Source organism: Netta rufina, assembly GCF_964035555.1.
Source record: "Netta rufina genome assembly, chromosome: 22".
Lineage (NCBI taxonomy): Eukaryota > Metazoa > Chordata > Aves > Anseriformes > Anatidae > Netta > Netta rufina.
In genome coordinates, this window is record NC_140146.1 from 5,831,640 (window position 1) to 5,845,897 (window position 14,258).

Below are 14,258 nucleotides of genomic sequence, written 5' to 3' on the forward strand. Positions count from 1 at the left end.
CTTGAATAGTGTAAGTGTTGCATATAAGCAGTTATTTACACCCCCACACATTTTCAGGTGAAATCAAGTATGCTTACTGTGGGGTAGGAGATTATGGGATTCAAGCTCCCTCTAGTGAATCTGCATGTTGTTGCAGCTTTCAAGTACAGCAGTTAATGTAAGTGAAGGAAGTGAAGGTGTGGTGTGCTTGTTGGCTTTTTTTTTCTCCTTCTGGATGTGGCTGCATTAGTGAAAGCAGACGGACTCTGAACGTGTGCAAAGTGCAGGACCTATTTTACTGAGTGTTGACTACCTGGGGCTGTTTAAAAGCCTCCTGTCATTTAAAGATGGGGATTTCCTAGAGACACCAGGAAGACAGAATTTTCACTAGGCAACACCTTGTTTAAATGTGAGCATGCAGACTGATAAAATCTGTATTTTACTTGAAGCACACTTAACACAAAATGACTGGCAATAAATGTACAACAGTTTTTCCCTGCTAAGAAAGTTTTTGATTCTTTAATTTCATTTTAAGTTCATTTTCAACGTTAACTTTTATCTCACAAGAGGAATAGACGAGAATGAAAGTGACAGGGAAGAAAACGGAATTTTTCCACATGGTCATCCTACCATTTGTGTATTAAACCCACGAGAAATCAAACTTTTTTTTCATTTGACACATAACACTATTTGACATAATTTATGGCATTTAACACATTACACAGATGAAATACCAGCTCCATCTTTATCAGAAAGCAAGGAAAGCCCAGCAAGAGGTATTCTGTAGTTTACAACATGGAATTGCTCCATTTTAATGCATGAATTTATCCTATGTAAACATGTAATCATTTTAAGGTGGTTTTAGCAGAAGAGGAATTTTCACAGCATAGCAACTAAACCTCCCTTTAGGATGTGAGGTCACATGTAGTGTGAATGTGTTTGGATATCCTATTAGGAAGTTACACCAATAATTGTGAGAGCACCAAAGGCTGTAGCTGCTCAGAGGCTGTTGGTTTAGCTTACAAATAAATTAAAGCCCCGCATTCCAGCCTAGCTGGAGAGCTGAAGGTGAATCCAGGGAGAAAAGAGAACTCTCTCAAGCATGTGCATAGACCTTTTCTCCCCCTCCCTGTAGAGCTGAAGCAATGACATATATACTTATGTATGTATTTCTTAGTGCATTTTTGTCTTGTTATAGCATGAGGCATCCTGAATAGCTTTATCAGCTCCCTGGGGGAAGAGGAAAGGGAGAGTGACCAAGGGACAGAGATTCTGATGCTTCTGTGCACAGGAAAACACATTCTGTGCACAGGAAAACACAGTTTTTAGTTGGTTCATCTGTCAGGACATGGCATTGCTGTTTAACCTCCTCCTGTCAAGGGAGGTTGAGCAGCTTGTGCTGGGCGTAGAGCTCCTCGGTGATCCCGTAGACGCTGGAGATGTGGGGCAAGGCATCGCCCAGCATGACGACGGCTTCCTCAGGGGTGCCCACGTTCATGATCTCCAGGAAGGCGTTGCGCGAGGGCAGCGCGCAGAAGGCCACCGTGGCGGCCTTGCGAACGACCCAGGGGTGGTAGGCGGCCAGGGAGGCGTTGTAGGAGTCCGTGCAGATGGTGGACGTCTTGGAGTCCTCCTGGGCAGTCCTCAGCCCCTCCAGGAACAGCTGCAGCCACCGCAGGGCCCGGTGCAGGCGCAGCACGGTCCGGCAGCCAGAGTCGGGATGCTCCGACCGCCTCTGGATGTCCACCAGCCCGCTGGCCAGCTCGTAGGCCACCATGGACTGCAGCGTGCGGTACTCCTCCTGCCTCTCTCCGCCGCAGTAGCTCTCCATGATCTGTATTTTAGCCACGGCGTCCTTGGAGATGAAGGAGAAGATGGCGCCCAGGCTGTTGAGGAACCTGCCGGCGGGGGGTAAAAAAAAAAAAAAAAAAAAAAAAAAAAACCACGGGGGCATCAGCGAGCGGCTCCCCCCCCAGCCCTTCCCCACCTCCTAACTCACCGGACGAGCCCCCTCCAGCCTCGCAGGTAGGGTCCGAGCAGCACCTCCCTGCGCTCCGTCACGGCCGCCTGGAAGGCGCTCAGCACCTCCCTCAGGCTGAAGGCGCCCGCGGCCGCCGCCATTTTCTCGCCCGGGCGCCGCCGCCGCCGCCATGGGCTGGGCTCCGCCGGGCGTGCGCGGAGCCGCTGAGGCGCCGAGCCCCGGCCCTGCCCGGCCGCCCCCTGCTGAAGGAGGGGTGATTTCGCCTTCAGTTCACTTCGTGCTTTCCGATTTTATTTATTTATTTATTCCTCTCTAGGGTGAAGGCCGGCCCCCGCTTCAGCCTCCTGGGTGAAAGGCGGGGGGAAATGGCGGCGCTGAGGCTCGCTGCGGCTTTTTGCTGTGCGGATCCTGTTGTCGGCAGTATAATTCCTGCATAGTTTGGGATCTAGAGGTGGTTAAAATGCCTGAGATAAAGGTCACGCCCTTGGGTAAGTCCAATCTGAAATAGGCCTGAAATAGAAGAACTGAGAGACGCTGGGTGCCGTGCTTTCCTTAAGGAAGGGAATCGGTTGTTAGCATTTGTAATTAGAAATAACACGTCCTAGGCCGCTAGAGACACATTCAGTGCCTCTCCTAAGCTCAAGGCCAAGTCAGCTCCCATCTGCTGACAGACCTGCTTGCTTGGAAGGAAGGCTGTAATCCTTTTCCCGCATCAGAAGTGGGCAGAGGATCTTGTACAGTGTGTAGACCTTTAAATGCGTGTCCTTTGAAGTGACCAAACATTCCCAGAGGTGTCTGATCTGTCTTTCTGTTGGTCCAGGGGCTGGCCAGGATGTGGGGCGCAGCTGTATTCTCGTGTCTATTGCGGGGAAGAATGTTATGCTTGACTGTGGGATGCACATGGGCTACAACGATGATGTGAGTATGATGGGGAAGCCTGAATGTTGTACAGGGATACCTGCAGGGTGCCTGTCCTCGCTCAGCAGGGCTCCTGCTTTGTTGTCCTGCTCTCTTCATTATTATTTGAACATGACCTGATTCATCTTGTATGATATGTAGGTAGTGTTAGCAGGGTGTACGTTATTGGGCACATATGTCAGCTGTTGCTGAGAATGAACAAGTGTCACCCCTTCAGAATCTTGCTTTCTTGTGCAAGAGGTACATCCCCTCAAGTATTCCTGGTATAGGAAGTTCCCCCATCCAGCCAAGCCTCTTCTTTGCATGGGTTGTGGACTCTGAAGGAAAAAAATATATATATTAAGCAAGCTGTGAACGTTCCATTCCTGGTGCTTTTGGTCTTCCATATGGGCAGAGTATCTAGCAGGTACACTAGTGTAGTCTCCGACCTGTTGCAGTTTTGTCTTGAGATGAATTATAGCATGTGTTCGGTACTGCAGATGGTTTATGCTATTGTTCTGGTGAATTAATAATTTAATATTAACTGTCCTTGTTTAGTAGTGGATAACCTGCTTTTTTTCTCTTTGCAGAGGCGTTTTCCTGACTTTTCTTACATCACTCAGAATGGAAGACTGACTGACTTCCTAGATTGTGTGATCATCAGGTGAGAAGGCTTCCTTACCACAACTGAAATGGGAAACAGGAAAGTTTTTTTTGTTTGTTTGTTTTTGGGTTTTTTGTGTGTGTGTGTGTGTTTCTTTGTTTTTAAAAGAAGGGAAAAAAACCAACATGTTGCAGTTCCATCATTCATATTCTGGTCAGTTCCTCTGTGTTGTGCAGTGCTTTGAAATTCTGAAGCAAGATGTGAGAACCAGGCAAGCTAAATTCCCATGTAACATTTCTTTTATCCTTTCTGTCTTTTTGCAGCCACTTCCATTTGGACCATTGTGGAGCTTTGCCATATTTCAGTGAAATGGTCGGATACGATGGGCCCATTTATATGACACACCCCACTAAGGCCATCTGTCCTATTCTCCTGGAGGACTATAGGAAAATAACTGTAGATAAGAAGGGGGAAACTAACTTCTTCACTTCCCAAATGATTAAAGACTGTATGAAAAAAGTGGTTGCTGTCCATCTTCACCAGACAGTTCAGGTAAATGACCATTTCTGCATAGTCTTGGATCAGACCAACCGAATCGTTGTGGAAGGCAGAGTAATTTTATTTTTTAAAAGGTTTTGCACTACTGCAGTGTTTGTTTGCTTGTACAGGTGGATGAGGAGTTGGAGATCAAGGCGTACTATGCAGGCCATGTGCTAGGAGCAGCCATGTTCCAGATTAAGGTTGGATGCGAGTCAGTTGTATACACTGTAAGTATGTGCAACAGCATTTGTGGATGCTCACATCTCCTTTTAATAGCCTGCTCTCTTACCTTGAGAATATAAATGGATTTCTCTTCTTTCGTTAGGGTGATTACAACATGACACCAGACAGACATTTAGGGTAAGTAGGAAGCTGGGTTTCTATGAATTGTATCTCTTTCAGACAGGACAGTTTTACCATAGCTTCTGTTAATACATAGGGGCTTATCAGCATTGATTCTTTGTTGTTTGATGGGAGACTGGAACACTAACTGGTGTCTTTGCTGGAAAGATAAATGCAATTTTGAATTCTGAGAATGAACAGATTTAAATTGATTCCTCAGGATAGACCTTAATGTAATCTTCTCCATTGTACTCATATTAATCCATTTTTAAGGCTGCGTAATAATTGGATTTAGGTGCTTGAAATGCCTTATTGCTGTGGTATTCTCTAATGTGTTTACTTTTTAAGAAAGTGCCAGTCACAACCTTTAACATTCATTTTATTTTTACTGGCATGTATGATAGATTTTCATATTTGTGATATTTAGAATAATATTTTAATGCATTTAAAATAAATAATAGACTGGAAAATTTGTTTTTCAAAATCTGGAGTCGGTGTCTATTCTGAGCTGTATTAATTTAAAGAAAGCACAGCCCGTAAAGAGGAGTCCTGGTGCTGCCATGGAACTCGGAGGTGACTTTGGCCAAGCCAATGCACATTGGTGTTCCTTTGTTCAAGTGGAGTTAGTGATATTCTGCACCCAGGTTGGAGACCTGCAGATGAGAAATGAGATACTATCCCTTAACTTGATTTGCTTTTTAAAAATCCCTTTTGTTTTAGTGCCGCCTGGATTGATAAGTGTCGCCCAGATTTATTAATAACCGAATCCACCTACGCCACAACTATCAGAGACTCCAAACGTTGCAGAGAAAGAGACTTCTTGAAGAAAGTTCACGAGACCGTAGAAAGAGGAGGAAAGGTACAGCATTTTAATACAAGTGATGTGTTTTTTCTCTATGAAGCTTCTCATCTCTGTAGCGCTGTGTAACTTTTTAACCAACCCGGGCATCTGTGCATGACCACAGTGAAAAACTGAAGGAGTTTTTATATTGCTCCATCAGTAATTTAAAAGAGAGGGTATTAAACACTTAAACTGTGTCAAGAAGGAAACCAAACTGCACGAATAAGGCAGTAAGGGAAATGCTCTGCTTACAGTTTCCAGATACAGAGGATGAAGGCAAAATTAACTTTATTTGTCTCTTGTATCTGAAGCGTCCTCTTAGTCATATAAACTAAGTAATTGAGAATGACTGCTCAAATTACTGCTTTTAAGCTTAATCAAAACTGATTTCCCATGTAGTCAGTCAGGTCTGTCTGTTCAGTATTCTCCTTTGTGCTGTTCAGCGTTACGCTGCCTGTTACCATAGAAGTCCTCCAAGTGCAATTACCACGCAGTAAATGATGCTTCAGTGCCTTGCGTGTGGCTGTTTTGTCTGGGTAAGCCTGTTCCAGCCTTGTGTGATTTGATGTGAACAACTTTAGCTAGTCACAAAGCACATGGAACAGATAATGAAAGCATTGCAACACGGGTGTGAGTTGTATAGGTCCCATTATTGTTTTAGGATTTGTCAGACTTCTCTGTTTCTCAGCGCTTAGCCCCTGTCTTTGCTAACATAAAGAAAATGTCTGGGATTCTCTTTTTCATTGCCACCCCATTTAGAGCATGCCTAGTAAAGGACATTAAAAAAGTAATTTTAATCCCTCAGAATCTGCAAATAGGAATGGGAGTTTGCAACACAGGAAAGTTTTACTGATTTAAGTGTAGCTAATTCACTGATTTCACAGACTAAATCATACCTCAATTGCAGGTTCTTATCCCAGTATTTGCCCTTGGACGTGCCCAGGAGCTTTGCATTTTACTGGAAACTTTCTGGTGAGTGCAGACTGTTCAGTGTTTGTTCCTCTTTTGTGTCCTCATGCTGTGGTCCTGACAGGTTTCTATGATTCTTTCATATCTGTTTGGTACAAATATTCTCCTTAGTTTTCCTCTTCATGTTGGCTCATGGTGGCAGTTGCAGAACTGTTTCTTTCCATGTATCACTTATTCCCAATGCTTCTGATTCTAAGCAGTAAATTAAACGTTGTCTTTACAAGGATCATTCACTGCTCTGTCCCCAAACACTCGGTACCAACTGTCCTTCAAATAATTTGATTGCAGCTTTGCCACATTGTAAAACTGTTTTTATGGGAGGGAGATGGGATGAACAAGTGAAGTATTAAACTTTCTTATAAGCATTGTGTGGAAATGGGTTAAAGGTGACTCCATGGTAAGTTAATGCCCAATGATACAGCGTTGTCCTGATACTGACTTAGTTTGTTGGGAGTATGTTCTGTGCAGAAATCTTTGGTGGCTATGTGGGTTTATGGACTTAAGCATGAAGAGCCAGGATTCTAATGTGGTTCTCGTGGATCTGGATCTCTTCTTTCTACAGGGAAAGAATGAATTTAAAGGCTCCAATTTATTTTTCCACGGGACTGACAGAGAAGGCTAACCATTATTACAAGCTCTTCATCACGTGGACTAATCAGAAAATTCGGAAAACATTCGTGCAGAGGAACATGTTTGAGTTCAAGCACATCAAAGCATTTGATCGGGCCTTCGCAGATAACCCAGGACCTATGGTAGGTGGGCATTAACGAGGGGGTAGAGCAGATCTGTGGTGTCAGGGAGCTGTTTTTATACCGCTCTGTTCCTGGTTTAGGCAAAGCAAGCAACCTACAAAAGCCTAAGCATCTTCTACCCCGTTAATACAATAAAATAGCAAAAAGCTCTGTTGGAGCCTTGCTGTAGTAAGTGTGCTGTAATGGGTATTAGTGAGTTCTCTCTGCAGTTCTAGGATATTTATATAAGTAATGGTATTTTTTTTTTATTTTTTAAAAGGCAACTTTTCTGTGGTGATTCTTACATCTTTGAATTCCAGGTTGTGTTTGCAACTCCTGGTATGCTTCATGCAGGACAATCCCTTCAGATCTTCAGGAAATGGGCAGGGAACGAAAAGAATATGGTAAGAAATTCAGTTTAACATGTAAGGTTTTGCGTTGATGTCATATATAAGATGGTAAGAACAGAAACTTCTATCAGCGTTGTTTTTCTGGTTTCCCTCTCAGGTCATTATGCCAGGCTACTGTGTGCAGGGAACTGTGGGCCATAAGATTCTGAGTGGACAGCGCAAGCTGGAAATGGAGGGAAGACAAATAGTAAGTTTTGTTTCCAAGGAGGCAGATCACTGGGGAAAGCTTTTGGGAATTTGAGGTGGTAGTTAGACAGCAGATACTTGTAATGGGAACATGCTGCATGCAACATGGGAAATACCTGAGTAACATTTTGATCAGAGTGGAACTAGGATTTCTTCTCTTTGTTCTTCCTAACGTTTTATTGCTTCAAAATTCACTGGCCTCAGCATTTTGCCAGGGGAGTATTTATAGTAGGCTTGATTAGTCAGATAGATGGCAATGATACACATTCATGCAGAAGGGGATTTTGAAACTGATCCCAAGTGTACTTTAGTATTGATTTCTTTTGGCAAATGTGCAACAAGTGTTTTGCTTTGGAACTCTGCAGTTTAGCTTTAAAACTTATTGAGAACTTTTCTGTACGGTATTCAGGCTGCTGATAAGCAGGTTTCTCTCCAACATCATTTCCCAGTGCAGCTGATCTGCTTCCTTCTTTAAAATAAATATGGTCTGTGTCTGTTCATGTGGGGTATACAAGCTGTGACAAGCCAAAGTGGTTGCTGATTCTCAAAGCCTGTGCTCCCCACCTCTTTCTCTTGCAGCTGGAGGTAAAGATGCAGGTGGAGTACATGTCCTTCAGCGCCCATGCGGATGCCAAGGGAATAATGCAGCTGATTCGCCAGGCTGAGCCACGGAATGTTCTGCTGGTCCACGGTGAAGCAAAGAAAATGGAGTTTCTGAAGCAGAAAATAGAACAGGAATTTCGTACGTACAGCGTTGGTGCTGAAAAGAGTAGAAAGAAGAAGAAAGAGAGCTTTAAATTCCCATAATTAACCCAAGGGACCTCAGCAGAGTTAGGAATAGTGCAGTGTACAGCACAGTCTGGGATGGGAAATGCTGCTGCAGCCCTTCTGACGTTGTTTGTTTATGTTGCAGATGTCAGCTGTTACATGCCTGCAAACGGAGAGACCACGACAATATTCACCAATCCAAGCATTCCAGTAGACATATCCCTGGGACTCCTGAAGAGAGAAACAGCAATAGGTAACGCATTTTTGGCCAGGAATTCCAGCTTTCGTGCCCTGCCACTGCACTGCAGTGTGTTTGTGTAGTACTTGTGTTAGGTGGAAATGGTGCTGCAGGAGCAGTGGTGATTAACAGCAGTGCTTCTTTGTAAGAACGTTTTACCAGTGCTTGGTGGTTGAGAAGGGCTTTCTGGGAAATGAAAGGGCTGCTGTGCACATATGTAAAAAACGCCAAAAAAAAAACACCCGAAAAGACAGCACAAAACTAATGGAACTGCCTTTTTTGCTGTTTGTTCGTTTGTTATGAAAACAAAGTCCAGGTATGCTTTTACTAGCTAGGTCTGTGAAAACTGGAATTCCTTTCATAAATCCAGTGTAAGAAAATTCTTAAAGCCTCTCTTACCAGGAAGTGACGTGGGGAGAGGCAGCTGATCTGTATTACTGGACGTTGTTTCTTACCTCTAGCTGGAGCACTGACAGTGATGTAAGCACCGTGTGCTTTGTTTTAAGGGACAGGAGAATGAAGATGTGAAGTCTTAGTCTGTGAACCTCAGCAGGGACTTGGAGATCTGATCCATTAAGTCCCATAGCAGTTGTCTAAAATGTGTGAAAAGCAAGCACAAATGATTAACCCTGTTGTCTTTCTCTTCCATTGGCCTTGGTTTAGGGCTCTTACCAGATGTCAAGAAGCCAAAGCTCATGCATGGCACATTAATTATGAAGGATAACGTAAGTAACGTGGACCACAGAGGAAGAATAAAACCTCACAGCATGCACAGAGAAGTATCTGACAGTGGATTTGTGCTCTTCCTCTGCAGAGCTTCCGGCTGGTTTCTTCCGAGCAGGCTCTGAAGGAGCTGGGTCTTGCAGAACATCAGCTGCGTTTCACCTGCCGCGTTCACATTCAGGATCCAAGGAAAGAACATGAGACAGTGCTTCGTGTATATAACCATCTCAAAGGGTAAGGCCCTTCTTCACTGGGCTTGGCTTTTTTTCCTCTAGGGATGAATGATTTTATCATTCTTAACAGGCAGAATGAGTGCGTCCTTCTTTCTGCCCTGTCAGCTGTGCCATATAGAGTTAAGAGAGAGTTTTTTTGCAGCCCAGAAGCCTTAACTGCTGTAGATTTCAGCCTGTTTAACAAATATAACCAGAACAGAGGTTACCCGTCAGTAGCAGAGGCGGGTAATCAGCATATGCACTCATGGTCTTCGCCAAACTAGTGCAGTCCGCTGGAAATGTTTGTTCCTGTTGATTTGCTGCTGTCACTGCTGCTTCTGTAGCTGAAGTTAGCCCTGCTTTTGCAGGGAGACCAGTAAGCACAGGATCAAGACAACTAAATTAGCCCCTTCTGTCTTGTTTGGGTGGGGGTGATGCTCAGAAATGCAGCTAAAAGCAGTAACACCATGCTGCTTGGGGGGATTTAACACACAGGGGTGTTCAGCGTGTGTGCACATCCCCTCCAAAATAAATGGAATCCCTTTTATCTTACCAGGGTCCTGAAGGATTACTCAGTGCAGCATCTCCCTGACGGTTCGATAACAGTCGAGTCCATTCTTATCCAAGCTACAGCACACTCTGAGGATCAAGGAACCAAAGTTCTGCTCGTATCCTGGACGTACCAGGTAGGAACACCCGCGAACACACTGTTCCAGCAACTCTGACTAGTCTTAATGTCTTACAGGCCAAAACTGGCCTAAAAGGTAGGTTGCTACTGCAAAGGTGTTGCGATGCAGTGTGTGGGTGTGTGTTATAATGCAGGTATAAAACGTAAACAACAGGCAGAAAGCCAGCTAGCACTAATTCATGGTAAAATTAGACATCGTGTTTTCTTTAAAAGCAGAATTTCTATGGCTGAATTTTAAGTGTTTTCAGTGGTTCTTTATTCTTTGCTTTCATGAAAAATTTATTCTGAAAAGAGATCTCGAAGAGGTTCTCTTTGACGAGGGGAGACTTTACAGTGATAAGTTTGAAAGAATGCCTCGAAATGCATTTCCATTTTCAAACACTGATTTTGCTGGGTGCAGGAATTATTTTAGTCTATTTCTAGGTAACAGAGTCTAATTTATTGCCCCAGATAGGAAAGAGTCAACTGGAAGATGTCTTTCATTCTGTTTTTTCTTTTCCTTTAGGATGAAGAACTAGGCAGCTACCTCACATCCCTTCTGAAAAAGGGACTGCCCCAGAGTACATCCTGAGCAACAGAGCAGCAGGCAGAGTGATGCTTCAGAGAAATTCAGATTTTATTTTGTTTACATTATAAAATGTTTTTCTGGTTTTGTTTTAATAAAGGAATTACAGTGATTGTTTATAGCTGCAGTGAGTGTGTACAGTGTTCATCAGTGCTGCAGTCCTTCCCTGAGAAACCTGTCCCGGACATCGCTGCAGCCTCTTTCAGAGTCCTGAGGAACAAGCTTCGTGCTGCTTACACAGTAAGGTAAGAGAGATTCAGCATTCCTTACTCCCACAGCTCATGTTCGTCAAAACCTCAGCAATGCTGTTCCCACTGGGATCACAAAAATAAGTGGAAACAACAGCCACGCACTGACCCCACTCCTGCACTCAACTAAATCCTGGACCATGTACACGGGACAAAACAGCTCCCTGAGCTTGCAGGTTTGTGGGCAGGGAGTCCCTGATGTGCCACACAGGGTTATCATCAGGCAGCCCTACACCTCCCTGATAGGGGAATAATACAAACCCAGAACTTGAGTAGGCCTGAGAGGTCAACAGGTGGAGCTTTCAGAGCTTCACAGCTGCAATACAAAGCACAAGTTTAATGTAGACAAGAGTAATAAAGCTCTAAATGTGCTTTTTACCAAGCAGCTTTACTTTCATTGTGGGAAGTATGGATAATAATGGCTGCGAGGCCTTAAAGAAAACTGCACTTCCTAGATGCAGTCTAATAAATTCTCCTCCTCTGCCAATACCAAAAAATTTGTACTTAGAGAACCTCCCTTAGTGCTAGGAAGTTCTCCCAAGCCTATGAATGGGACAAAACTAATAGTCTCTCATGAAAAACACAAGATAATTTATCAAGATGCTCAAGAGCAAGGATTTAGTAGCAGTCTTACCAAGCCTTGCCAAGCAGATGAATACAAAATCATTATGGGAGATAATCTAAAAGTTTGAGCAGGTTTTCTTGATGATATTTAAAAAAAATTCTCCAAGACGAGCAAAATCCAGAGAGGGAGAGGCCTTGTTCTAGCTCAGTTGTTGCTGCATGTTGATGGGCAGTGGCTGGCCCACCACTAACGGGTGTGTGTGCGACCTGGACTCAAACTGCACGTGGCAATAAGCAAAGCAAGCCAGCCTTAGTGTAACAAAGGTAATACTGCACACACAAAGCAATCAATGACAAAGCTCTAGCCCTATTACAACATTATGCTATCAGAGACCACTCTCCTTGATGCCATTCTGCCACACCAACCCTACTCCCTACCTCTTTTGAGGTCTGTGCCATTTCTTATTCCATGTCCAGCAGTGCAGCGTAAGTTGGCAACCCAAGCTGTGCAGTGTGCCAGGGCACTGTGCGACTTCGTGTGATTTTGCACAGCTGAAGTGAAACACGGCTGTAGCATTGCTGAGGTTTAAGCACACTGCTGTGAAACAAGGCCCAGAACCATTTCCATTCCACTCATTTCTGCTCAGCAGTCTTGTGTGCCTGTAGGCCGGTAACGCATACGTACTGTGGTAATGTCTGGGCACAGCATGGGAAGGAACAGAGCAGTGAGTCTGTGTGGCTGGTACCAAAATCGCATCCTTTCAAGTCAACCATTGGCTGTTGGGCCAGGCCGGTGGCTTTCTGGTGACTGATAACCCCCAGATGATGAATTCTTTCCAGTCATGATGAAGTCTCATCCTTCACAGGGTGGAAAACTGCTGTTCTCTGAAGGTGGGTGATGCTGTTAATAAGTGAGAAAGGGAGAAACAGGTGAGGTGTATCATGAAACGATACAACACAATCACTTTAAAAAAAAAAAAAGCAAAAAAAAAAGCTTTGACCTTTAACCAGAATTGCATGGCATAAGGAGTTTGGCCAGCTCCTGTGTTAACTTTACTCATCAAGTTTTTAGGGAGAGAGGAGCCTGTTTACCAGTGGTCCTGCACAGGCTTCGCTGCTAAATACTTGTCTATCATCTTCTAAAATTGTGTGAAGAGAGGTCCTGCCTGACTCCACAGGCACGTGACGCTAAAAACCCTGTCCTCAAACACTCAGGAAGCCAATCAACTTATTCACAAGAAGGGAAGAAGAGGCCCTTATTTGGCTGTGGAATGTAGGCATTTGTGAACACAGCTGACTGCAGTGTGCAGCCAGGGCGAAATCACAGGATCCCTCCAAAAAAGGGAAAAGCCAAGGAGGCCTGCAGGAACCCTCTCAGCTTTCAGGGTTAGCACCAGGCAGGAGGCTGGTTTCCTTTATGTAACCATTTCCCTGTGTTCTACCAACCCCAAAGTGAAACAAAAGGAGGCCCCAACTCCAACGTACGTGACCACAGTACGTCTCACCACATCCAGTCTAGGACTACAGGCACATACAGCTCCTCTCAGTATTGTCCTAGCTGGATAATAAAGACACAGCTGCGAGGCACTTCCCTCCAGTGCTGCCCTGACAGAATGGCAGGTTTCACAGGTTTGGCTTGAAAACAATTGGAAAGACAAATGCTCTACTTACCTCAGGTAGGTCAGTTGACAGCAGTTCTGGGGTTTTTATTTCCCTGTGTCTCGTGCAGTTTGTAAACGTAGGAGTACTCCCCCAGTTTCTGGTCGTAGATGGTGTACACCATTTTAGTCCTGAATCTGAGCCTGAAGTTGAAGCGCCAGTGCTTGCTGGAGGAGGTGAAGTAGTACAGGAAGGGGTTGAGGCAGCAGTTGAAACTCACCAGGGCTAAGGTGACCCGCCGCATTTTGTAGATCAGGATGGTGAGCGCCTCGTTCTGGATGAGCTGGATTCTCATCAAGAAGTGGAGCAAGTGGGTGAGGTGATACGGGAGGAAGCACAAAGCACAAATGAACAGGATGATGTAGATGGTCCTCAGCGCCTTCCTCTTGCGAATGCTGTGCTTGATCCGGGAGATCCTCCTCGCGATCAGGGGGTAGCAGATCAGAATGATGGAAAAAGGGATCACGAAACCAAAAACTAAGGCCAGGATGTTGTAAGGCGCCATGCGCTGAGTCCAGCTGCTGGTCGCGAAGTTCTCAAAGCACGCTGTCACGTTCCCTGCACCCCTGTTGTGCAGGGGCCCGCCGAGGACGAGTGGCACCATGATGCTCACGGCCACCAGCCAGAGGACTGCGACCACCACCATGTAGTGGGCGGCCTTGATCTGGATGTAGGTGAAGGGGTGCAGCACCGCCACGTACCGATCGATGCAGATGCAGGTGAACAAGGCGATGCTTAGGCAGATGTTGATGTAGTACAACGTGCCCGTTACCCTACAAGCCACATCGCCAAAGATCCAGTCGTTCCGATGCAGGTGGTAATTAATTTTAAAAGGCAGCACGCAAACAAACAAGGTGTCTACCAGGGCTAGGTTAATCATGTATATGTAGGAAGGAGAGGTGTGCTTCACTTTGCAAGAGAGGAGGTACAGAGCTAAGACATTTTCTACCAGTCCCAGCACGAACACAACGCTGTAGATGACAACAAACAAGGGATACTGGAAGTCTGCTTCCAAGCTGAATTTGGAACTGCTGTTGCCAGCTGTCTCATTGGAGATTCCTTCAGTCCAGGCAATATCTGCCATGATTTCTGTTGGAGAAGGGGTGTAAGAAT

At 44.9% G+C, this 14,258-nt stretch overlaps 3 protein-coding genes across 3 annotated transcripts; 1 reads left to right on the forward strand and 2 right to left on the reverse strand.

Moving 5' to 3' along the window:
* Nucleotides 1–566: 566 nt before the first annotated feature.
* Nucleotides 567–2,100, reverse strand: CPTP (ceramide-1-phosphate transfer protein; the record flags this gene model as incomplete). Its single annotated transcript, XM_084300144.1, has 2 exons — nt 567–1,877; nt 1,979–2,100. The coding sequence occupies 2 exons, from the start codon at nt 2,098–2,100 to the stop codon at nt 1,355–1,357; spliced, it is 645 nt and encodes a 214-aa protein (XP_084156270.1). The 3' UTR covers nt 567–1,354.
* On the forward strand, nt 1,878–10,795 carry INTS11 (integrator complex subunit 11). Its single transcript, XM_084300143.1, has 18 exons — nt 1,878–2,004; nt 2,277–2,448; nt 2,781–2,878; nt 3,448–3,521; nt 3,785–4,013; nt 4,130–4,228; nt 4,327–4,361; nt 5,064–5,202; nt 6,092–6,156; nt 6,716–6,905; nt 7,205–7,288; nt 7,392–7,481; nt 8,060–8,222; nt 8,394–8,501; nt 9,150–9,211; nt 9,301–9,443; nt 9,978–10,107; nt 10,615–10,795. Exons 2-18 carry the CDS (start codon nt 2,421–2,423, stop codon nt 10,678–10,680), a joined length of 1,803 nt encoding a protein of 600 aa, XP_084156269.1. The 5' UTR covers nt 1,878–2,004; nt 2,277–2,420; the 3' UTR covers nt 10,681–10,795.
* Nucleotides 10,796–12,057: 1,262 nt separating this feature from the next.
* LOC311217770 (lysophosphatidic acid receptor 6-like) lies at nt 12,058–14,229 on the reverse strand (the record flags this gene model as incomplete). Its single annotated transcript, XM_084300057.1, has 2 exons — nt 12,058–12,387; nt 13,158–14,229. One exon carries the CDS (start codon nt 14,227–14,229, stop codon nt 13,168–13,170), a length of 1,062 nt encoding a protein of 353 aa, XP_084156183.1. The 3' UTR covers nt 12,058–12,387; nt 13,158–13,167.
* Between the last annotated feature and the right edge of the window lie 29 nt (nt 14,230–14,258).

What these genes read in the sequence shown, in the direction of transcription:
- INTS11 (XM_084300143.1), top strand. Translation starts at nt 2,421, where the DNA reads ATGCCTGAGATAAAGGTCACGCCCTTGG. An exon ending in CAGGGAACGAAAAGAATATG is followed by an intron (nt 7,289 to 7,391) that starts GTAAGAAATTCA and finishes TTTCCCTCTCAG; the next exon opens with GTCATTATGCCAGGCTACTG. An exon ending in GAAGAGAGAAACAGCAATAG is followed by an intron (nt 8,502 to 9,149) that starts GTAACGCATTTT and finishes GCCTTGGTTTAG; the next exon opens with GGCTCTTACCAGATGTCAAG.